Genomic DNA, 24,938 nt, shown 5'->3' with positions numbered 1-24,938 from the left:
TGCCCTGACAATAGCTAGGTAAGGACTACTAGCCAGTCAGAAGCAGAGTATGAGGGCGTGCCCTGACAGTAGCTAGGTAAGGACTACTAGCCAGTCAGAAGCAGAGTATGAGGGCGTGCCATGCTAGCAGCTAGGCGAGCATTATAACGTGTGTTCCAAAGTGACCACGTTTGTCTCTGAAGTAAAGGCTGGACTACAAGAGAGCTGTTTGGAGCAGTTGGTGAACAGTGTTTTCTGGTGGAGATGGTAAGTCCCTTGGGGGGGACTTTGGGCTTTTTCACTTTGTAAACCTATAACGTTAATAAAAAAGATATATAACAAAATAAAGGAAAGGGAAAAAGCCAAAAAGCATAATATGAGAACTTTAAACCTTTAGGGTATTTTGGATTTAAAAGACATGGCATGAGTTTGTGCAAACTCATGCCAAATTTATAATATCATAATTAAAAAAAAAGAAAGAAAAAAAAAAGAACTGGCACACAAAGCTGAAATGTCTTTTCATTTTTTCACTGATACATTGATAAATGTTCTGCCAAATCCTAGTTCCATATGCTGTTAATACCCCAGTGCATTCTGAGCCTAGTTTTATTTCATGTTAAATTCATATTCTCCTGTTTCCCTGCAGAATAAAAAACCTGTAACTTGTGTTTGGACTAAGACAGCTAATTCTGATGTGAATGTATTAACCCGGCTGAATGAATCAGATCAGAAGTATTAATGTGGTAACTGAGGTGTACAGAAATCATAAGCCCACCCAAATAGCACAACAGTGATCTTTTATTATGGCAAAGACATATACACTATTGTTGGACTATATTCATACTACTGTATATTTACATTCATTCCTATTAGTAATTGAGTAATTTACAAAAGGTTTTAAGGATGTTTAATAATGCATTCCAATGGCAACCCAGAGTCTCAGCGAAGGAAAACTCTCTATGTCTCAGTGTGTTCCAAAATTATACATTTTTTAAAGTTTAAAGTTCTTTTTTTTTTCTTAAGTAGGTCAAAAGTTGCAAAAGAAACTCTCGCACCCTGTCTAACTTGCAAAAAATAAATGTAATAGTAGGAAACATTTTCAGTACTAGACCAACATCTGGTAAAATGAATGAAGGCAGTTCCTTTGCAACTTTTGAAAGCTTGTTCAAAAATAAAATGTCCTAACATGAATCCAACATATTATTAGCAAATATAAATCAGTCTTTATGTGAAAAAAACACATTGATAATAGGCTTACCGGCCTATAGGTAAGGTAGTCACTAAGGTAGCCATCCACAGATACAGTTCATCCTAAGGGTTCACTGTTCCACATGTATGTGTAACATTACAGGTGCAGTAGGTAAGCCTTATAAAACTACCTTTCTGTCATATTTGCTGAAACTGACCCTATGTTCCAGTAGAACTACATGAAGTAGGTCATTTAAACAAAAAAAAAATCGGGCTCCTATGGCACCACCTACAGCCTGTAGTGGGATTTGCAAAAATCCACGCTCCCTGTTCAGATGCACCAATCAGGGCTGGGGGCTGTCTAACTGCGTGTCAATCACTGCTCATGCACACGCATTCATTCTCCCTTGTGGGGGGAGGGGCTTAGGAGACCATTTTGGGCTTTAGCAGAAAGGGGTGAGGGACTGAGAAGTTGTCGATGTTCAAATGTTTTGGCTAAGTCCTGGATCTTTACAATCCTACCTACGGCACCTTTAAAACATGATACATAAAATCATGCCAACAATTATTTTTGTAGCGTAGTTTTCTATGCACTAAAAATGTATGTATAAAGGCTTTAGGCTTTTATTGTAGGCCCAGTTTAATATGCAACTATCATTTTTATAATATATGTAGTAGGGGGTCCCTGCTCCGTCCCTCTCTCAGATAAGGGGTCCTTGGCTTAAAAAACGTTGAAGGTCCATGCTCTAAATGTTTAATGAGAAACACAAGAATATATACATTTTCCAAAAAGCACTCCATTCACTTACACGACGTGAGAGGAGATGGATAAGAAATAGGCTCCAAAGGAAAGGAGGATTGGTTAAAGGTTGGATCACACAGATACATCTTCAGGAAAGAAAACAGTGTGACACTTCATGATGCAAATGTGTGATACCAATTAAGCAGATGAGACAGGCTTTGTTCAAAGTTTTTACGAAATGGAATGGAACAGACAACAAACACATATTAGTTCACAACAACCCCGCTCCTACTCCTGTGTAGGTGTGGGTTTAGATAACTGGTCCCAGAATGTTCTGATTAAATATCCAGATTTTTTTGAAGCACCAACGCTTACAAATTTCATATTGAACCTTTTATCTCTCCTCACACTGTTAGCGAAAAGCAATGTGGCGTTCAGGCAGCAGCGACCGTCACTTTTGCTGGTTAAAATGCCAAACATCACCAGTGGGCAGATTACATCAGCTGGAGCTAATCAACATTCATTCTGTATAACATTTTGGCTGTTGCCTGGTTAAAGAGTTTTCTGTGAACTGGTGTGATTAATTTAATCACATTATGGTTGTAAGTGTGTGAGTGCTGTTTTAAAAAAAAAAAAAAAAAAAAAAAAAAAAAATATATATATATATATATATATAAAGAATCAATCAGTCAATTTAAGGACAATCTCCCAATTAATTTTGAAGGCATATCTTTTTTTTAATTTATATTTTAATGTGAAAAGTCAGATAGAAAAGTAAGCAGGCTACACTTCTTACTTTAGTCAGTCTGGATTTAATCAATATTTCATATCTTAGGTTATCTCATTTTATCTCACAATGTAATTAGGCTAAAAACTACAGGTTTTCTGTTCTCAGCTGACAAAAAGTGATCACAGATCTTTGCATTTTAGTTATACAATGAAATCAAACCTCAGCTTTATCCGCGTATCCTGCAATCTGCTCCTCAGAGCTCCTCCACACTTCCCCTGGAAGTCTAGCATTGGTGATACAGGGATTGTTTGGAACTAAATGAGTGGAGGCCACGGGTCATTTGAGGCAAGTGGGGCAAAGCTGCTGTTATTCATCATTATTAAACAAATTCAGGTCAGTGGCTGGATAGATTTAAAGTAGTGTTTTAAATGGACTTGGCTCCAGAGGCTTCTATGTGAGGATAGCAATGAAAACAGGATGGCACACATTTGGTGCCATGTGAGTTCTTGAGAAAAAAAAAAAGGCTAAATTCCATACTTTTTTGCCTTCTGTGTGTGTCATTGGGAGGATGGTACCTGGTCAAGAACAGAGCATCTTTCCAAACATGAAAGCAGCAGGACAGCGTGGTAACAATTCAAACATAAAACAGTATAGCATCAAGCTGAGAAGAACAGGTGTGTGTTCAGTCGGATTTTAAATTTTCTGGTTTTGTAAAATAGATGTTGCCATTTTGCTCCACCTAAAACATCACTGATTATGAGTAGCCTATACGATGCAAATTGTAATTTATTTAATTGTGATAATTTAACTTTATCATAGCAGAAACCGTGAACACTCTCTCATGTTTATCCAAACGTTTGTTTGCTAATGTAGAAGGTGTAAGGTGTATATAAAGAGTATGATGAGTTTGAGGCGTGCATGTGTCGTTGTGTCCTTTGGATGAAAAATGAAGCACAGGAGCATGTCAGGACGGATGCTTTAACCTGTTCACCTCTTAATCTTTTTGGGATTATGAGGTTGAAGGAAATGTCAGCGTGCACATTATGTGTGTTGGCTGGATCACTGGTACTGCCTGTCACATTCTGGTGTTAAGTTATGTGTAGCGCTTACAGTGAATACATGTGCTCGTAATGAAAGAGACCTCATGTCTTGACTGATGTGATCTGAAGGAGGACATGTGTGTACAGTCAATGATGAATGTGTCTAAAAACTTCTCGAGGGTTTTATTCCCCACCAAGACTTTTTTTTTGTTTTTATAATGCTATAACCATGTTCGCAGAGTTTTCCACTGAAATAAAATGACTTGCTTCTGAAATGTTTACATGTACATTGTAGAAATACAAAATAAAGTTGGGAAAACTCATAATTTCAAGGCAATACATTTCTATAAAGTTTAAAATTTAAAATAAAGCTTGGCAATCAACTAAATTTCTTAAAGCAGCCATAATCAATATTTTTATTATAACAATGTATTAAAAGACAATGTAAATGGCCTCTATAGTGATGAGCCTACAGAGAATTATCAGTTGAATCTGCTACTCCTCGCAGCATTTATTTTGCTTTAAAATGAGTTGCAGCTCATTGTTTAACTGTCAGGCTGCAACGTTACTGTTTTGGTTCACGCTTAATGCTCTAATAGTGTCATTTACGTCCGCAGCAGGCAGATGTTTCCAGAGAAAAAGCTCTAAAACCCCACTGCACTTTAGCTGTTCAGCAGCAAACAGCACACACACACAGTTAAGGACTAGCTGGTGAACATAGTGGAGCATTTAGCAGCTACAGAGACAGATGTTTCCCTCAGGATAAAATACAATTTTATAAAACACCCTAATTCAATGATTTGTAGTGGACTGATCATTTATTTTACTCATCAAGAGCTTTATGTAGAACCATCAATGTTATTATGGTTGAAAGAAATCCACATTTCTGATTTTTGAAAATTTGACCCAAGGATAACAGAAGGGTTATCTCATGGTTATAAACTCTAAGTGACAGCCAGACAATTGACGTTGACCTGATGTTGTATGTTATTAAATTGATTTAATGATACCAGATTTATTGATAACAGTATTTTACAGTGTATAGTTTTTAATAATTTAAAGCAGGATTGAACTGTGGCAGTTGTTTTTCCTCTGTTCCACACATAAATAAACAGTTACTGTAACAAAACTGTCTAACTCTGTAATGAGCCCAGCTGTTTTTGTTTTCATGGAGCCGAACCTAGATTATGCCGAAAAGCCGAACCTAGATTATGCCGAAAAGCCAAACATTTCAAACGTGTTTTTTGTATTTTCTGTCTTTCTTCCTACCAGATGCAATGTGGACAGCAAAGTATCACGAGTGGCGTGGCTCAATCGCACCACCATTCTCTTCGCAGGAAGTGAGAAGTGGTCTCTGGACCCTCGCGTCATCCTGATGGAGAACACAGCAGTCACAGAGTACAGCATCGAGATCCAAAACGTTGACGTCCATGACGAAGGGCCCTACGTCTGCTCAATCCTCACAAACAAGAAACCAAAATCCACAAAAGTGCATCTCATCGTTCAAGGTAAGATGCGGTTACCATCAGCAGGGTGCCATTTTCCGTTGCATCAGGGGCAGTTGTTTGACTGTCAATACAGGCTACAGGCACCGCCAGATGACGGTCCTTTCAGGGGCGGCGGTAGTGGAGTTTAGCCAGAAAAATGAACGTCATGCGGCGATGAAAGGACAATTCCGGCGGAAAATTAACCTAGGGTTAATAACACGTGTCCGAGTTCGACCCTTCTCTTGGATGTGTTTTCATGGTAATTGAATGTGACCAGTTTAAGCAAATCAATTTCCTTCACTGTGACTTCCTGTGAACAAGTATCATCTGAGCTTTACATCACGTAGCTGCGCTAAGGTGACATGTAATTAAAAAGTTGATGAAGTATAGTTGTATCAGATACCTCATGCAGAATCACAAAGAGAATACACTACATCAAGGAAAGACTTTCCTTACATTTACATTCAGATTTCTCTGTTGACGTTGCAGCTAGCACATTTTAGGGAAAACAGTTGACATGATTTTCACACAAAAATGGTTCAACTTGATGACATTCACTTTCATGCAATCGTAATTAACGTTAAGTATTTTTAACACTGTACAAATCATGATGATGTCTCATGAAATCTTAATTGATGCCAAGAAGCATCAGGCCATGGTTTTAATCAAACAATAAACAGGCATATTCTTGCATAGACAAGGAGACCTGTCTCCAATCATACTTTCCCATGGATGTGGATATGTCCCTTTTTCCCTGACAGTTCAGTTCAGTTCAAGTTTATTGTCATAGCCATATTAGTACAGAGTACCACAGCAATGGAATACAATGTGCCTTGGCACTCTCTCAACACCAGTCAACAATTATAAATAACATAAATAACATATAAAAACATCTAAGCAGACCACAGCCACAGCCCCCCTTCCTGTTGTACTATCATTCAGTAGCCTTATTACGTGGGAGTATCCTGAAATGTGACGTGTCGTGCACGTTGGGATGCTCTGCAAACGTCTCCCTGATGGAAGGTGGGAGAAGAGATTGTGTGCAGGATGACTAGAATTCTGCATAATACCTAGTGCCTTCTTAGTGCTGCGTTTCCAGTAAATGTTTTGGAGCGGTTCAAGTGGAACTCCAATGATTTTAGATTTAGTTTTGACCACCTTTGTCAGAAGATTTAAGTCATGTGAGGTAGCCCTGCCAAACCACCCTACAATGTTGCCTGTCAGTATACTCTCAATTGTACAGCGATAAAAGTTCTGTAGAATGTTAAGGGACATACCGTATTTCTTAAGACACCTCAGGAAATAAAGCCTTTGATGTGCCTTCTTGATGGCACACCTGATATGGAAGGACCCCGAGAGGTCTGAAGTCTGAGTCTGAAATGTGGATCCCTAAGGTGATGACAATTTCAACTGGAGAGTTGTTAATATAGACAGGCGTATGTGTGGGTTTGTTCTTCCTGAAATCTATGATTAGCTCCTTCGTTTTCCCCACATTGAGGGACAGATTATTTCTGCGACACCACATGATCAAGTTACTCACCTCATCCCTGTAACCAGTTTCGTTATTGCTGTCAATGAGTCCTATCACAGTAATATCATCTGCAAATTTCACAAATACTGTTAAGTGGGATGTTTTGCAATACAGTCATATCAAGTATATAGACTGTATAATAGAGGACTGAGACAGCAGCCTTGAGGTGCTCCAGTGTTTATCACTATAGAGGCTGAGTATGTAGTGCCAACTCTAACTGTCTGGTACGGTGGCCCTGAGAGGCCACACTAATAAGACAACACCTGCAACTAAACCAAAACACGCAACAATAAGACAACACCTGCAACTAAACCAAAACACGCACTAATAAGACAACACATGCAAATAAACCAAAACACGCAACAATAAGACAACACATGCAACTAATCCAAAACACGCACTAATAAGACAACACATGCAAATAAACCACAACACGCACTAATAAGACAACACATGCAAATAAACCAAAACACGCAACAATAAGACAACACATGCAAATAGCCCACACCACAACAGAAGTGTTTCCAGGGGACACTTTTATGTGATGCACACGTGCCTCAACCATTGGCTTTCCGGTACATAGACAGACCAGCAACAGGACAATTTTAACAATTTTCGCCATTTTATTCATCACTAAATTCACTTCTGAATACGTTTTAGGCGAGAAATGAACTCTTTAGATTTCGAATATAGGCAGTCTTGCGTAAATCGTTGCCGAATTGACAATTTGCTTCAAAGTTTTCGGAATTGAGAAGTTCCATAAAGTGACGCGTCGTGCTCAGAGACCCCGCTCTAAGCTGGAGGTCTCTCAGACCACTCTCGTAAATAAGAGGCTTTTATTTCGCCGTTGAAGGATTATTTGTTTAAATATCACAACACATGTCCATCATAAGATTAACGGGAACCTGTGGTTAGCTGCATTTTCGGAGTTAAACTTAAACTCCACAAGTGGGTGCTCACGGGCGCACGCCTTTTAAAAAAATAAAGTACAAAGCCGTAAAGTAGGATTTCAACTCAGGACAGCGCCCTTTTGTCACAGATACAGATAGGATTGGAGATGAGAAGTTTAACTGACACGTAACCGCGATCAGCTTCGTGGGAAATTAAGAATCAATGCCACCAACATAACCCATCACACTATGACAGACTCTCCATCAGCACTAACTGCAATGTTTAATTTTAAATGAATGTAACCTACTGGTAGTCTGGCACACGTAGGGTGCTCAGTATTTTATTATTATGTATCGGCGCCTGTGTGTGTGTGTGTGTGTGTGTGTGTGTGTGTGTGTGACCGGCCGGCCAGCGAGGTTGTTAAGCCTGCAAGCGCTTGTGGAGTTTAAGTTTAACTCCAGAAATGCAGCTAACCACAGGTTCCCGTTAATCTTATGATGGACATGTGTTGTGATATTTAAACAAATAATCCTTCAACGGCGAAATAAAAGCCTCTTATTTACGAGAGCGGTCTGAGAGACCTCCAGCTTAGAGCGGGGTCTCTGAGCACAACGCGTCACTTTATGGAGCTACTCAATTCCGAAAACTTTGAAGCAACTTGTCAATTCGGCAACGATTTACGCAAGACTGCCTATATTCGAAATCTAAAGAGTTAATTTCTCGCCTAAAACGTATTCAGAAGTGAATTTAGTGATGAATAAAATGGCGAAAATTGTTAAAATTGTCCTGTTGCTGGTCTGTTTATGTACCGGAAAGCCAATGGTTGAAGCACGTGTGCATCACTTAAAAGTGTCCCCTGGAAACACTTCCGTTGTGGACTACGGTGGCCTCTCAGGGCCACCGTAGTCTGGGGGCGGCCTGTTAGGAAGTCCTGTATCCACCTGCAGATGTCATTGCAGAGGCCCAGTGCTAGGGAAATTTTGATACATGCTTTCCCTCTTGTTATTATTAAACTGTTTGCATAGAATAATATTATACTGAATACTCTAAACAAGATAACATGGAGCCATTTCTTGTCCTTGTCTGGAGCTTGGTGGGTTCCGGAGTGCATAAATGCCCTCCCAGACCAGATAGGGGAGACGTCATAGACTCTGACAAGATAACAATTGACAACATCTACTGTGTATCATGATTTATTACATTTATTATAAAAAAGCAGCTGTAGAGAGCTTTTCATTAGGTCATTGTCTGTGCTATTCTGTAGTGCGGAGAAGGCCTCCTTATGTTCTCAAGTGAAATGAACTTTGACTATTTCAGTGGTCCTGTCAATTATTTAATAATGTAAATTATTCTAACACCCAGCTTAGATATTAAAATAGAAGGTCTGATAGTATTAAAGACACTGCTATAATCAACAAATAGCATCCTGACATTCGTATCCCTGCCCTCTAGATGTTGGAACACAGTATGTAAAGCCAAGGATACAGCATCATCCACAGCTCTATTTGATCTGTAATTATAATTGTAATGGATCAGTGGAGACAGATATGCTGTTGTTGATATATACCTTCACAAGATGTTCAAAACACTCAGTCAGTGCTACAGGTCTAAAATCATTCATACAGGTGGCAGCCGATTTCTTAGGCATAGAAATTCTGATAGATTTTTTAAAACAATTTGGAACCACACAAAGAGAGAGTGACAAGTTAAAAATGTCAGTGAAAACAGAGGCAAGTTGGCTATAGCATGTCCTTAATGCCATCAGGCCCAGCAGCCTTCACTATTTTCACAGATTTAAGTGACTGAGACCTGATGTTCTTTCCATGCTGAACATCCGTTCAGTTGGAGATGATGTGTCTGTGTGTGCGTTCCCATTAGAAGGTACTTTGACTTGTACATCCCCAGTTGGAGATGGTCCCAGCGCCGGTGTCTCAGCAGCGCATTCAAAACGAGCATAAAAAAAATTCAAGTTGCCTGGGAAGGAAGCTGAGGTTGTCGGGACGCCACTAGGTTTTGCAGAATCACTAAAAACTGACCAGTCAGTAGAATCGAAACAGCCTTGCAACATGAGCTCACCTTCAGCAGTCCAGCGCTGTACTGTCCTCACAGTGGTTTCTCCCTCTTTATCTCCTGCTTGTACACAGGGAGCAGCAGTACGGAGGAATGATCTGATTTCCCAAAGTGAGGCGGGGAGACAGATTTATAAGCTCCGTTGATGGTTAAATAGCAGTGGTCGAGAGTTTTGTTGCCTCTGACACAGCTGACGCTTTGGTAGTATTTCGGTAGCACTGTCTTTAGATTGCAGTGATTGAAGTCACCGGCTACGACGGAGAGGGCTTGCGGGTGCAGCCTCTCACACCTGTTGACAGTGTTGCAGAACTCCTCCAGTGCTGCTTTGGCGTTGCCTTTGGGAGGGATGTATACCGCAGTGAGTAGGACTGATGGGAATTCTCGTGGAGAGTAAAATTGCCTCCTCATTCCTTTCATGTCTATCCACTTACAAATAAAGGGAAAAGCCCCAAAATAACCTTTAAAAAAAGAGTGGGAGATCACTTCCGCATCAGTGCACCACGAGTTGTTCACCAGAAAGCATACACCCCCACCTTTCGACTTGCCAGTCATGTCTTTGGCCCGGTCCGAACGAAATACGGAGAAGCCGTCCAAGTGTATGGCACTGTCCGGATAGTCCGATGTTAGCCACGTCTCCGTAAAACAGAACACACAGCAATTCCCCAGATCTCGCTGTACACTGACCCGGCAGCGGAGCTCATCTATCTTGTTGCTGATAGATTGCATGTTTGCCAGCAGCATGCTTGGTATTGGAGGCCGCGTAGGTCGGTTCCATAGCCTCGCCAATAGTCCCCCACGTCTTCCTCTCTTACGCCCATACAGCATTCGGTAATCAGTGCGTTAGTTCTCTGATGTTTTGGTAATATCCACAGGTATCATAGATGTTGTAGACAATTTTGGAGCATTTTGTCTGATGTCCAATAAAGTCTGGCGATCATAAGTGATAAGGGTGATGAGGGTGAATTATCCAACTTGTAAGTAAGGTTAAAACTCGCGAAGTGCAGCGTGAGAGAGGCTCGTAGTGTGTCAAAATACATTGGCGCCATCTTGCCGCAATCTGACCTGGAATTACCCAACCATCTGGATGCAGCAAGCTCACATTTGAACCTAAAAGCAGCCATGCGATCCGCAGAATGGCCAAGGCTGGGCTACATCAACAGAACACTGGTTATGGTGCTCTGTGTTGTTACACCAAAGGAGGGATGCACCTGCTCCAACAATCAGTGAACATATGAGAGCAACAGTGTCTGTGAGTGGTAGAAGGCAGAAAACCAAAAACCATCTCCTGCCACAGGGAACTTCGGGTTTTTCAGCCTGGACCCTATTTTCCTATGTTTGTGTGTCTAAGTGACTGATGGGAACAACAATTAAATGAAATTGGTCCAGTATTAAGGAAGACTGCTTCAGTTGGCAGCCGCGAAACAAGCTGCAATGTAACGTTAATGGGCAATTGCTCACTGTTCACAAAAAGTCCACTAAAAGTTTTTGCCGGTGACAGGCTCAGATTGTGTCAAGTGTCTGACAACATTATGGAAAGGATCCCTACAGAGATAGATCTTTTTGTTAAAAAGTAAGATACTTTCAAAGTGGACAGACAAAAAAATAAAACTATGAAAAGCCATTTTGGTTTGTCTTTCCACTTTTCCAACAATCACAACTCTAGTTGTGGTTGTGGTTGAAATAAATACCGTTTACTGATTTACATGTGAAAATGTGCTGGCTCTATACACGCTAAAAGTATTGTTTATTTAAATGGAGTCTGGTGGGTTTAGCGATAGCGATCTCGGAGCTGTTTCTGGTTAAACAAAGAGGATCATACTCTGTAACCAATAGGTCTATCGCTTTAGGGATCTTTTCCCTAATGTTGACAGACACTTTGAATAATAATCTGAGCCTGTCAGTGGCAGAACCAGCACTTATAGTGGACAGAAATTGAGGATGCGCATTTGCCCTATAGGGTTACATTGCAGCCCGGTTTGTGACTGCTGGTTACAGCTTTCTCGCTCAATGCTGGACCAATTTAAAAGATTGTTGTTTCCATCAGTTTTTTGCACACAAAAACATAGGAGAATAGGTTATTCAACAAAATGTGAAATAGCTCTTACAAGTAGACATAAAATAGGTTACACCCATGTCTTCACACCATACCTCACTCCTACTGGTTTGATTTAGGATAAGAATCATAACAGTTTGCTCACTTTTTCTAGTGCATCTGCTCAGGTAGAGTCCCGGGGATGCACAAATACTATCGTGGTACCTTTATCAGACCAGGGAATCCTTCTACATTTTACGTCCAGCAGTACATTGTATTTACACCCAAACAGTGGAGAACGTTTCTGAGAAAGATCGTGTTGTCGGCTCTCAGTTGTCTGACTCGCAGTTTATTTTTTATCCGTGGAGGACAGTGAATGAGCGGAGCTGTTTAATTTTGACAATTATCACCACCTGCGACAGATCCCACAAGTGGAACATAGACCAACTATTTTCCCTTACTGTCACTTTATCTCTCATGTGCCGCCATGGCAACGACCTGTTAGCTGGCTGAAAGCCCAAGCCGAGAATGCAGGCGTGCATGATTGATGAGGGAAATACAGCCAGAGTAGGGGGGGAGGGGAGGGGGCAGAAGAAAACATAAAGCGGCACATGCTTGAAGAAAAAGTGGGAGCAGAGCAACGGGTCCGCCCTGTTTTTATAGAGTAATTGCGGACGTAGTTGAAGCCCGTGCGGCACGCAAGGGCGGGAAAGAAAATCTTCACGACTGCGCAAGGCTATACGAAATAGAACCATCTTCTAATCTCGGTTGTTATATTTGATAGAAAACATTATTACCATTCCTGATTAAATATACAGAGTAGTTATGCTTGGTCGAAAAAGAAACCATCAGAATATCAACTATGTTGTCCTCCTACATCAGGGGTGGCCAACCTGTGGCTCTTGTACCGTATGCAGGTCTTTGCCTGCTCCTTTGAGGCTCTTACTGTGTGGCTGGGGGCTGTGTTATTGGTGGATTTTTTTTTTTTTTTACTTTTTGAAACATTTCAGATAAGATAAAAAAGCATTTGAATGATACATTTGCCAATAAATTTGAGTTTTTTTTATGGACAGATTTTGCAGCCTGAGGAAAACAAGTGGCCACAGATCACCTTCCTCATTAACCCTTTTACTGCTGATTGTCTGAAAGCCCCTCTAGTGACAAATGAGTGAAAGAGTGGCCACAACCGAGTACAACCAGACCTAAAAAGGATTGTGGATAACAAAGACTGTCAGGTTTCCCACTGAGTCAATCTAAGTAAGAAAAAAAAACCTATGAAAACTGCTATGTATTATGACTTTCATTAGATCTGGAAGTCACTGTTCTAATGTGGATGTGCATGTGTTGTGTGGCTTTTTGCTATGGTGCGTGTTTTTTTGTGGCTCTTTATGCTGAACTGGTTGGCCACCCCTGTCCTACATGAATATATGTAATGTAAAAATAAATAAAAAGTAAGAAGTGAAGATAGAATGGATGTTTCTAATACAAATGGAAATCCAGCTGTAAAATATATTTCTCAGCTCTGTCCCATGATGATTACAATCTCTTTGTAATTGAGATTGAGTGTCCTCTGGCAGAAAAACATTGACGCTTCCACTTGAAGAACTTTTTTACAATGCAAGTGAAGGCTTTGTCACTGTTCTTCACATAAATTCTCGTTCCACTTGTTTTTGATAGGAGTTGGAGAGGCCTAGTATAATAATTCTTTCATTCTGCATTTTGTACTATATTCCTGTTTGGCCTCTGTATATGAGTGTAATTCATAATGATAGTTGCCAAGACAGTAGTGAAGTAGCTGTGATATATTAATACAGGCAGTTCTGCTGCTTGTTTGGATAGAGGGACAGACGTGACCCAGTATGTCATGTCTCCCATTTATCCCCAAGGTTTTAGGCTTTACAGTGGTCTATTGCTGCTGGTCAGATTACACAGGCTGTTCTCATGAACAATTTGTACATAAATCTACATAAAGTAATGCACTGTAATTTGTAAAAAAGTATTCCACGTATTAATTACTGAATGCACAACATTGACTGCTGCTGTAGGGAGGAGGTTGGGATGTTTGTGTCCTAAAACACAGGGCCTTTAAAGCTTTAGTGCGTAACTTTTTTATATTAATGAACGTCCGTTACACTCAAGCCATTACCAAATGACTTGATACAAAGCTAATTAGGACTATTGGCTCCACAAAACACTCTATGAATTTTTCAGTATGGCTATGTTTAGAACATGGTGTCATTTGGCAACTTTCACGTGCAGAAACTTGAGTAAAGATAATTTCCTCTTCTAAAGAGTCCATCCTGTTATTTTATTCCTCCGTGTCCTTGGCTACAAGTAACTGCATGGAGGAGGGGTAAGGGCGCGTGCACGATTACGGATGGCTTGTGTCATGTGAAGTGGCGTATCCAGAACATTTTTACTGGGGTGGCCAAGATGGGACACAAAGCTAGTGTGGGGTGGCCATGGCATAGCAAAGTTTAATGTGTATATGTACGCAGCCGACAGCGGTTCGATTCCCAGTCCTTTGCTGCATGTCACATCCCCTCTCTCTCTGTCTCGTGTTAAAAAAATATAGTTTTTAAAAAGTCTTATTTTTTATTCCATTTCCACCTATCACAGTCTTCAAGCATCTCTGATTATTTTAACATGTCTATTTTTAATCAGTAATTATGTTCAGGATAGTGTACACATTTTCTAACAGCTATTTCCTTGTAGTGGATTAAAGTCCTTGTGTCTTCACAAGTTAGATTAGAGTAGCAACATCCAACTGCTCTTAACTCATCCTATAGAATAACATTTATCAGTCATCAGCTCATCATCTGTGTCACCTGTATTGTTACTTGTGTTTGCTTTACTAATTGAGGCACCATCTTGTGGTTACATAAAAACAGCAATCCAGGCAACAGAACAAACCAAAATGCTTAAAGATAGGACCTTATTAAAAAGTGTATCTGTAAGCAAAAGATAAACTAAGCTTGTAAGTAAAAAAACAAAAATATTTGTTGTTCTTTACATGCTTAGTTTATGTTATTATTGAGCTTAGATATAATTTGTTGGAGATACTGGAATTGGAATTTTTTGGTTTGTTCTTTGCCAGGTGTGTTTTTATTTAACCACAAGATGGCACTTAAATTAGTAAAGCAAACAGGTAACAATACAGGTAACACAGAGGATGGCCTGATGACTGAATAATGTCATTCTATAAGATTCCTTGTGATGTATGAAAATGTGCAAAAAGTGTTTTTCAACACAAAGTATTCATGTCCAAGGCCCTGATGAAGTTATAAATTGAAACGTTGGCTTTGATTCAGCATACATTAAGAAGTTTATTTAAATCAAACAGTTAAGACTTTGAATCATACATGGTTAAGATGGTTCTTCATAAATTGACTTATGATAAATATATGTGACGGTCCTCTATGGATCAGTCTCAAAGTGTTGTGTATGTGGAGCTGCATCTGCACATGGGGAGCTGAATCAGGATAGGCATGTCGACATCACAGACATAGACATAAACAGCCCACAGCAGTTATCGGGAGTTCTGCTTTTTTTTTTTATTAAACTTATTCAAAAGTATAGTGAGACATGTTTTACAATACTGTCTATTTCACAGTAAAATAAAATAAATTAAATCCTCAGCTTCTAAGGCATTTCTGCTATATAAAAATACAGTATATGAAACAGTACATTGTCGTCAACACTGGAATATAGCTCTTATAGTATAAAATTTAGTAACATACATTTGTCACATAACAAAATTCAACATCAAATTCAATAACAATTACCTGCACATGGGGAAACCAAGCTGAATAAGGATGGGCATGTCGACATCACGGACAGAGACAAACAGCCCTACACAACGCACAGTAAGTCAGACGGAGGAATAGCTTTAGAAGCCATGCAAAATAAGCTACATTTAGTATTCAGCTCTGAGCCTAAAACTAATGACTCACTCGACGCCAAACAAAGCATTCATCTCTAAATTACATCACAAGAAAAATACAGTAAAATAAAACATTGTGTTGTGGGCTTTAAAGCATTTTGGCTAATATTGTCTCTGCAGCGTTTAACATGCAACTTACCACAGCAGTTATCAGGAGTTCTGCTGTGGATTCCCCATAATTCGATACTTTTAGCGCCGCGGCGCAATGTGAAAGTGACGCCGGAAGACGGCGCTGTCCCCATTTAAGCAGCAATTTAACAGAACCTATATACAACCTGTTACATATTCATAAACAATTGTAACAAAAACCAAACAAATCTTAACTCCAAACTCCAAAGTACTCCAAAGTATACTATGAAGTAATGTTATGTAAACCTTCAAACTCTCATGAACAATAGAGGATTCTAATAATAGTAACAAAGTGCAATAGAGGTAGCTAGTTCTTGCTTTTGCTCATTCTGCTGCTACAAAATGCTTTCACGTAGGGCCATAAGACCACAAGACAAGACTTAAAGTCCAATGCAATGCCACCAGACCAAATATAACTTAAGGGTTAAGGTGCTTCTTCATAATGTAACTTGTAAAAATTGTACATAAATAGTTGTAACATAAACCAAGCAAACCTTAACTACAAAAAAACAAAACCATTAGACAAATTCTGGGTTCATCCATCTTACATCAGATGAATTCTCCTGTTTTGGTGATTGGTAGCAAAAAGTTTAATAAACTTGTCCATGTCAAGTGACTTTGCTCTTCTAGCCTCAATGCTGAGAACACCCAGGTTGCTCAGTCTGTCATCTGTCATTGTTGTGCGCAAATGGGTCTTGATGAGTTTAAGAGCTGAGAAGCTGTGCTCACATGCGGCACTGCTTACCGGGAGGGCTATGGCTATCTTGCACAGACAAAAAAGCTCGTGAAAAACATCCTAATGAGGTTCAAGGAACACTGCAAGTTCAACAATACCGGACAAGTTCGGCATTACACTTTGCTGTTTCCTTTGCAAAAGCCTCCTTGTCTGGTGGAGTTCATGACTGAGATCTTCAGAGTTACTTTCATAAATTTCTCCCAGGCGAAAGACTGCTTCCTCTTGAAGGAAACATCTGCTTTTGGGGTCCAAAGCTTGTATTCCTCTCATTATTTCACAATTGTCTTTGGAGAAGCGCCTGTCTAACTCTCCAAGTATGGTGTCCACAATGGGGTAGAAGATTGTCCTCTAAAGGAATCCTTGTCACCATCGATACATTTGCGCTGACCCAATGTAGAGGCTATGACAGACCCACCAAGTCTGGAAATAACGTTTTGAGACCTCTTTTTCTCTGCATTTTCAATGGCTATATTGCACTTTGTGGCAGTGTCTACAATACTTTTCCACAGATTGTCAACAAATGTTTCACTTCTGTACTCCTGAAATGAGTCTTTGATTGCACTTACTAAATCCACTGCCATGGCAAGGTCAAGTGAAGGAGATTGAAGGGTGTCAGACAGCACCTTTGCATCCCCAAGGAGCCTTCGAAAAGGTTGCAATAAGACTGACAAAGCTTAGGTCTAGCTGAGTCAGCAAACCTCGAGCATCTACAGATCTTTCCCCACATTTTCTGTAGCAATGTCATGCAGAACACGAAGTACAGCAGGTAATCGGTCCATTAGATTTCTGCAGGCCAAGTATCTACATGCCCATCTCGTGTCACTGAGCTTCTGCACCTCCCTCGTCTGACCTTCATACATTTTCTTTTGCACATCCAGCCACTTCTGGTGAACATAGGACCCAGACATATACACATAAAGCTTCTGCAGTAATGCAAAAAAGCAATCAGCCTCTGGGACTGCCTTGACCGTATCAATGAGTACCAAGTTCAGGCAATGTGCGTTACAGTGTACATAAACTGCATGTTTTGCGTCAGTCTTTATTCTGGCTGCCACTCCAGAGTGTTTCCCGCTCATTACTGATGCTCCATCATAACCTTGTCCAACAAGATTGGATCTGTACTCAAGTCCATATCTTTCCAAACAGTGGATGATTTTGTCCTTGAGTCCTTCTGCATCTAATCGTGTGGCTTGTTGAAAGTCAAGAAAACTTTCGTGCACTGCCCCATTGTAGTAGTACCTAAGTACCAGTGAGAGCTGCTCCTTCTTTTTTAGGTCTTTGGTTTCATCAGCAATCACAGAGAACACTTCACTTTCCTTTACTTCCTGAATTATCTCCACACGGACCATATTTGCCAAGCATTCTAGGATTTCATTTTGAATTACACTGCTTGTGTACTTGGCATTCTGCTTTCCCTTCATTTTTTTCTGTACCACTGGGTCATGCTTTGCAATCATTTCTAAAATTTCTAAAAAGTTTCCTCTGTTATCTGCCTCTTCTGTCTCACGGTGACCTCATTGTGCAATGTTTTGTGTTGCCGTCAAAAGAAGTACTTCAGCCACTGTTTTAATATATTTTTTCGATTCTCTTGGACTTTCTTGTTGTATGCTTCATTAAGGGCATCACGTATGGAAGAATCTGTTAGTATTGCCTTCTTGTGCTCACCCCATGCAAACATGGCATTTACATGACCCTCTGACTTTTCATGTACTTTAAATCCACCATCTTTGTACATTGCTTTTTTCCAATGAGAAAATCCCAGTTGTGATGTGAATACAGATGCTGGGGTGTTTGGTAAAGAGAAATACTTCGTGGAAATACTTTAAGATGAGGCTGTGTAGGACCTGCTGCTCTGGACTGTGAAACATCTGTAAATTATAAATAATCGTGATCAGTCCTTATTTCAGTTTTTATGAAGTTTCATTCAAAATTATTAATTACAAAGTGAATTTGTGGTCAGTATTACAACTTCCATGATATTTAAATGGAAGGCACTCATAATGTTGTGTAAACCGAAAGATAAAATGTCACAACATCCCGTGAGGTCCAGGTGGGGCAGCACGTACTTGTGCAATATGAGGAGCCTCTCTGTCATCGATGTCACCATCACCTACTGACCCCTCTGAATCACCTTGCTCACTAGATGAAGTACTTGAAGTAGTAAAAACAATAACCATTACACCCATAGACTGTATGTGGAAAGATAGTGTCACACGTTTTCCTTTGTCTTTTCATAATGTTTTGTATCGAGATTTAAAGAATAGATTGTCTATGTTTAAGTGTGGGGTTTGCTGTGTATTAGCAAATGAATAGCATACACTTTGGGCAAAATTGGACCGTCCTTTTTAAATTAAATCAAGTATGAGAGTACACAACAACTTCAGGTAACTGTTCATGAATGACATATCTGGATATAACAGAACTTGACATACCATGCTTAGCAGGTGGAGCTCCAGACACTGCTGGATCCTCCTCTGGGTGTGGCTGGTCAGCTGTGGGAATACACAGATATCTGAGAAATCTGAGACATCAATAGGCTAGAGGTTCTGCCACACACACAAACACACACACACACACACTTACATTTATTTTTTTACACTCACACAATCATACATACATACACATGTTTGTGTGTGTGTGTGTGTGTGTGTGTGTGTGTGTGTGTGTGTGTGTGTGTGTGTGTGTGTGTGTGTATGTATGTATTATGCACATTTTATTATTGTTCTTCTGTCTTTTACAACAGTTTTAACTATTGTTCTTGTGTAGTTTCAGACAGTTGTAATTGTATAACTGGAGTGACAAACAACTTGAATGTGAGCCTACATGGTAAATTCAACCTATCCAAGCATGACTTACCATCCTGTGAAGGAGGAACTGACTGCTCTTCATCTGACTGCTCTTCATCACTACTGTACCTAGGCTGCTGACTTGATGGAGCCTTTTCACTGCTGCTGGTAGAAGCTGTGGCTGGCTCTGACTCTTTTCTTTTTTTTTGAAGAAGCTCTGAATATCTCTGCTTCTCTTCATAACTATTCTCTTAACCCTAACCATGGGGGGAATGTAATGCAATCACTCAATCAGTCAGTCAATTCACTTTGAAGTAATAGCAATAACTAGCAAGCAGGATCATTGTCAAATTGGGTTAGAATCAGTGTGCAAAATACAGGTGTTTGTGGGGCTCTGGAACCCCTTAAATAACAGCTTTGACTCAATTAAAATGTCAAAAATAAAGGAGGTGTCAAAAATGTGCCTAATTATGTCTATTTATAGGATATACAAAAGGTTTATTTTTACATAACTACCACTCACTTTTAATAACACAATTAACACATATTGCATCACAAGCATTTGTGGCATTTGAATGCAATTTGCTCTGCCTGTGCCTATTTAAACGTCTAAAAATATGTGAACTGTGAAGATAAGCTAATTGATACAAACAAAAAGTCCTTTATCTCCAAGAGAAAAAAAGTCTTTAAACAGCCCTTAAATCACAGAGCAAATAAATAAGTCACAGCTTGTTCTTGTGTTATAGCTACTTAAATCTAGACTGTCACACTATATTTCACACACTGTTAGCTTTATTGAACATACATCTGCAAACAAACACCCTCAGTCTTCAGTCCAGAAAACAGCGTTTCATATTTCATGGCGGTATCCTAATAACAATTAAAAAATGCTAACGTTCAATGCTTAAAGCCCATGTTGCAGGGTTTATTTTCTAACGATTTTTTGCAATTTGCTTGTTGGTAATAAACATTTAAACTGTTACCCAACAACATCAAATACAATGGATATCACAAAACGGAATAAAATACGAAAAAGTAGTACTTTTTTACAGTAGTTTCTCCTTTCCCCCACAATGCATTGCATGACGTCACGTTGGGGAGACGACAGGCGAAAGCCCCGTCTCGGTTCACTGTCCCGGTCACGGTTTCTGCCACTGCTCTGGCAAAATATGGCTTTTGGTCTCGACCAAGTCAATGTGTCTTTATTATGTGTATAATAATATTGGAGGGGAAGTGAAAGGCAGCTTGGACGGGGATGCTGTTCGGCTTTTCACAAGTTTAAACAGCTAGCTAACGCTACGCCGACGTTTGCTAACGTTAGCGCAACAGCGTTAGCTTAGACTGCTAGTTAAATACCGGTATTACAACTGCCTTCGGAGCTACGTCCACGTTGTCAACACAAGACATGTGGCGTTCGTGCTCTTTTTGTACCATACTTTTATTGAATGAAATATTAAGCTTCGCTCCTACAAAATAGGTGTTTTTTTGTAACATTACACACAAAGCTAACTGGCTATAGTTAGCCTGTATGTATGCTAGCGGGATTAGCTAACGTTGCGTAGCCAGCCAGCAACTTCAGCAATCGGCAGTAGTTTCGTCGAGCTAACCGTGACACTATGTTGCCCACAATCAACCTCTGCTGTTAAAAGCAGTCAATCTGCAGTGATGTTTTAAAATGGAGACACATGGATGTGTTAGCTCGCCGAAGCTGCTTGCTGGCTATGTAACGATAGCTAATGTCCGCTAGCATACGTACAGGCTAACTATAGCCAGTTACCTTTGTGTGTAACTAACAAAAATCATTTTGTGGGAGCAAACGTTTCATTCAATAAAGTTATGGTACAAAAGGAGCACTAACACCACAAGTCTTATGTTGACAACGTGGACGCAGATATAGGAAACTCCGAAGGCAGTTGTAATATTTACCTAGCCGGCTATGCTAACGCTGTTGCGCTAATGTTAGCAAAACGTCGGCGTAGCGTTAGCTAGCTGTCTAAACTTGTGAAAAGCTGAACAGCATCCCCATCCAAGTAATAAATAAACACCAGGCAAATATGTTGTTACTGGAGCTAGTAGGCTACCATCAAAATGTGAGATATCTAATCATGATATCAATCATATCTATGTGTTTACAACCATCGGGGGATTTCACAGGTGGGAATGGCAAGTTAGCACATAGCTAGCATGATGCCTTGTATTTTCTAGATCTAGATAAGTTTACCGGTACTTAGCTGAACTAATGACATGATCACTGTCACTAGATATAAATAAAACATTGACTTTCACTTGGTGCTATTCACGGACAGTAAAAAACCCTCTTCCTCATCCCAGTCAGTCACCATAGTTCTAGTAGGCTGATACACGTCTCCCCAACGTGACGTCATCACCGAATGGCGGGGAAAAAAAACACTAATACCAAAAACGACAAAAACCTGACAAAAACTGGCCTTTAACACTATTTGGAGACATTTTTAACAATGATATACATATATTGAGTGCTATATGTACCTATTAATCAACAGTGGTGGTTAACCTGCAACATGGGCTTTAACTTGGTTTGCAGGCTGCTAAGCTAGCTAGCTAGTGCAGTGTAGTTTGACTTTTAGCTGCTACTTAGTGCTAGATAAAGTTTTCCTACACATTCAGAGGGAACAACGATATAACTAAACATTAAATTACCATACCTCTCAATCGACAGATTCCGGCGTTTTTATCGTTGTTGCGTGGTCGCTGTTGTAAACTGTGACCGTCCTCCTGTTTCACGGACCAGCGGCAGATGCAGCGCGCTCATCTCATGGGTCACCTGACCTGCATGGCCACACGTCCGCTGAACAGAAATCAGCTCTCAGAGCCTCAGTACGACCATTACTGCGTTAGTTAAAAATGTAAAACGGGCCCTAAATCAGTTGATCAGCTGTCATCATTGATTGACAGCATTTCTCTTGTTTCTTGTGTTGACAAACTTGACCAACTACCTATCCGATCTGGGGTGGCCACAGGGGTGGCCAATGAGCTTTCAGGGGTGGCCTCACAGTTTGATACATGAAAATTACGTTTTGATTAACATTAACGTTCGGCTACTGCTCTGCTTTCTGCTCAAGACTCGGCTTAAAGCCATTGTTGTCATACAGCAACCGAGCGTCTCTAGCCAATTTCAGCTGCACAAGCTACAAAATAACTAATCAGGCGGTATTTTAACTCCTAATAAGACTGTAGCAACATGCCTATAGGTAGCAGTATGCAGTGCTATGTGTACCACTTCTTCATTTGGTTACAACAAAGACAAAAGTGCTTAAAATTGTAGAAAACCACAATGTTTACTATGTGTGATGCACGACGTAGCCATCTTTGAAAGTGAACTCGGGGTCCTCTGAGTTCAGACGACTTGACGGGTTGTATATACGACCTCGGTGGCGTTCTTTTTGCAACTTCCGGTTCGTAACTCCGGAAAACAACTCGTAAATCGACTTCGGTGGACAAAAAGAACGCACCATTAGTGTCCTGGAAGAAGTTGAAGGGAAACTCAAGACTTTCACCCAGGAAATTGGGTGTCTACTTAAGGAGAATGGTGTTTTAACCCAACCCACAATTTTTCTAATCTCTGTTGTTTACTTAACGAACTGTTGTCGCTGCATGGCAGTCACCTTTTGTCGGCTAAACTTAACTGCAACGACCACTGAAACGACCGTAACCTCACAGTGCTTACAATCACCTTTTCTCAGCTGTAAGGACCGATAAAACTTAACTGTCATGTGATCGTGACGGTCAGTTGATGATTTTTTTTTTTTTTGATTTTATTAGGATCCCCATTAGCTGATGCAAAACATCAGCTACTCTTCCTGGGGTCCACACAGAACATAAAACTCAATTTTCAGACAAAACAAACAAACTACAAATAAAAAGATAAACAAAACAAAACATGATATTTTCAATCTGAAACAGTCACAAACAGTCACAAAATGATGATGATGATGACGCCAATGATGGGCGGGCGGTCGCTGTGATTTGGTACGATATCAAATGAACCCAATCATGAGAATGTGTTGGATTACACACATGCCAGTACCCAACATGAATACAGTTTTAACATACAGTTGCTGCCACTTTTGAATTGTGAGAACATTTTGTCGGGAGGGGCACAGATTTATGTCACGCCCCACATACCGCCACATTGACGGCAAAGACAGAGCAGGAAGTCCGTGGGGGATGTTGGTGGTGCCCTTTGTCCCCAGAGGCACTCTCTTCTCTAGTAGCTCAGAAATGGAGATTGGAGTTGAACCTGTACACAGAGGACTCTGGAGGCTAACATCAATCAGCCCAGTGACCTTGTCAGCTGATACCCTCAGGAATATAGGGCATCTGCTTCCATGGTGACTGCACACAGGCAGCGGACTGACTGCAGTTAAGCCACACTACAAGAAAGAATAACATCTTGAAGTGCTTTGTAATGCATAGTGTATGTATCCCAAGGACTACAAGAGGCAGAGAAGCCGCCAAGGACTCTGATTCAGCATCAAGTGGTAGTGACACTGTGATCCCAACTTTATATACCTCAGTTCTGTTTCTTTAATGAGCAAATGGTCTTGCTGTTTCCCTCCTATTGACTACACCTTAAACATCACAGCAACAGCTTAATCTTGACTTTTGACACTTAGAAATAATGTAATAAAAAAGGTAGTGCTGCTTTGGTCTACGCATAACTTTTGAAATAAAAAATGTCTCCCTCTTACAAATGAACAAGTAGATCTATAAGCAAAAGATTAACCTGACGAGCCAGATGGTTTGTTACACAGAGACATCTGAGAAGCCATCATTGGTAAGTGTTGGGAAAACATTCCTTTCAAAAAATACCTAGCAGGTGATTAGATAAACATCTGTGTATTACGTCCGCCATTAATGTTTTATATGGCCGTCGCGCCGTCACACACACCTAAACACTGCCGTAGCTGCCAGTAACTCCTCTCCTGACGCTACTGGTTCGGTCCTTTGCTGTTTGGACACAAACGCTTTTACTTGAAGCGTGATTTTGTGATCCTGATGCGGTGCAAGGTAAGCGATAGAATGCATCCTTTCAAAGTTCTATATGCTCTCACTTCAAATTCATGTACGGAATCGGGTGTTTTCATATTATTTCACCATTGTTTGATAAAATAGCTCTAGCACACAGCAAATGATATATTTGAAAACCTCAACATATATCCTGCTAGCTATGCCACCAGTGTAGGGACAAGCCTTGTTATTTTTTACAATAATAGCTAGAAATAACTTGTTGAAATCCACTGAGATATCAACAGCAACAGTCAACATCTCTAGCCATCAGACAAACATTTCATGGATTTTGGAAACATTTCGTGTCATTTTATTTTTGCCCCCTGCGAGCTGGTGAGTAACAACTAAACTTACCCCCTCCTTTCACTGCACGCTGGTTCAAACTCTGAGCACAGCAAGAGCACACAATGTCAACCAATGCAGTCTGGTCGGTGTCATCCAAAGGGCTGTAATGCTTTTTATGATGAGGAACAGAGCAGGCCCGAGGAGGACCCAGGGCTTTGCCTTCAGTTGTAGATATATCCCAAATTTGGTTTGTCTGTATGAAACCAGCTGATAACTGTTAAGTACAGCTTCTCTTCCAGCAGTGATGTTAGTAAGTGCAT

The 24,938-nt window shown here is 40.3% G+C and overlaps 1 protein-coding gene across 1 annotated transcript in view; it reads left to right on the top strand.

Moving 5' to 3' along the window:
* Positions 1-24,938, top strand: part of opcml (opioid binding protein/cell adhesion molecule-like) — a 211,096-nt gene that overhangs the window by 97,657 nt on the left and 88,501 nt on the right. Inside the window, exon 2 of the mRNA XM_028595323.1 lies at positions 4,952-5,187. Coding sequence (XP_028451124.1) covers positions 4,952-5,187 — 236 coding nt within the window. The remainder of the gene's footprint in view (positions 1-4,951; positions 5,188-24,938) is intronic.

The sequence above is a fragment of the Perca flavescens genome, chromosome 13, assembly GCF_004354835.1.
Source record: "Perca flavescens isolate YP-PL-M2 chromosome 13, PFLA_1.0, whole genome shotgun sequence".
NCBI lineage: Eukaryota > Metazoa > Chordata > Actinopteri > Perciformes > Percidae > Perca > Perca flavescens.
This window is presented reverse-complemented; position numbering and strand designations above follow the sequence as displayed.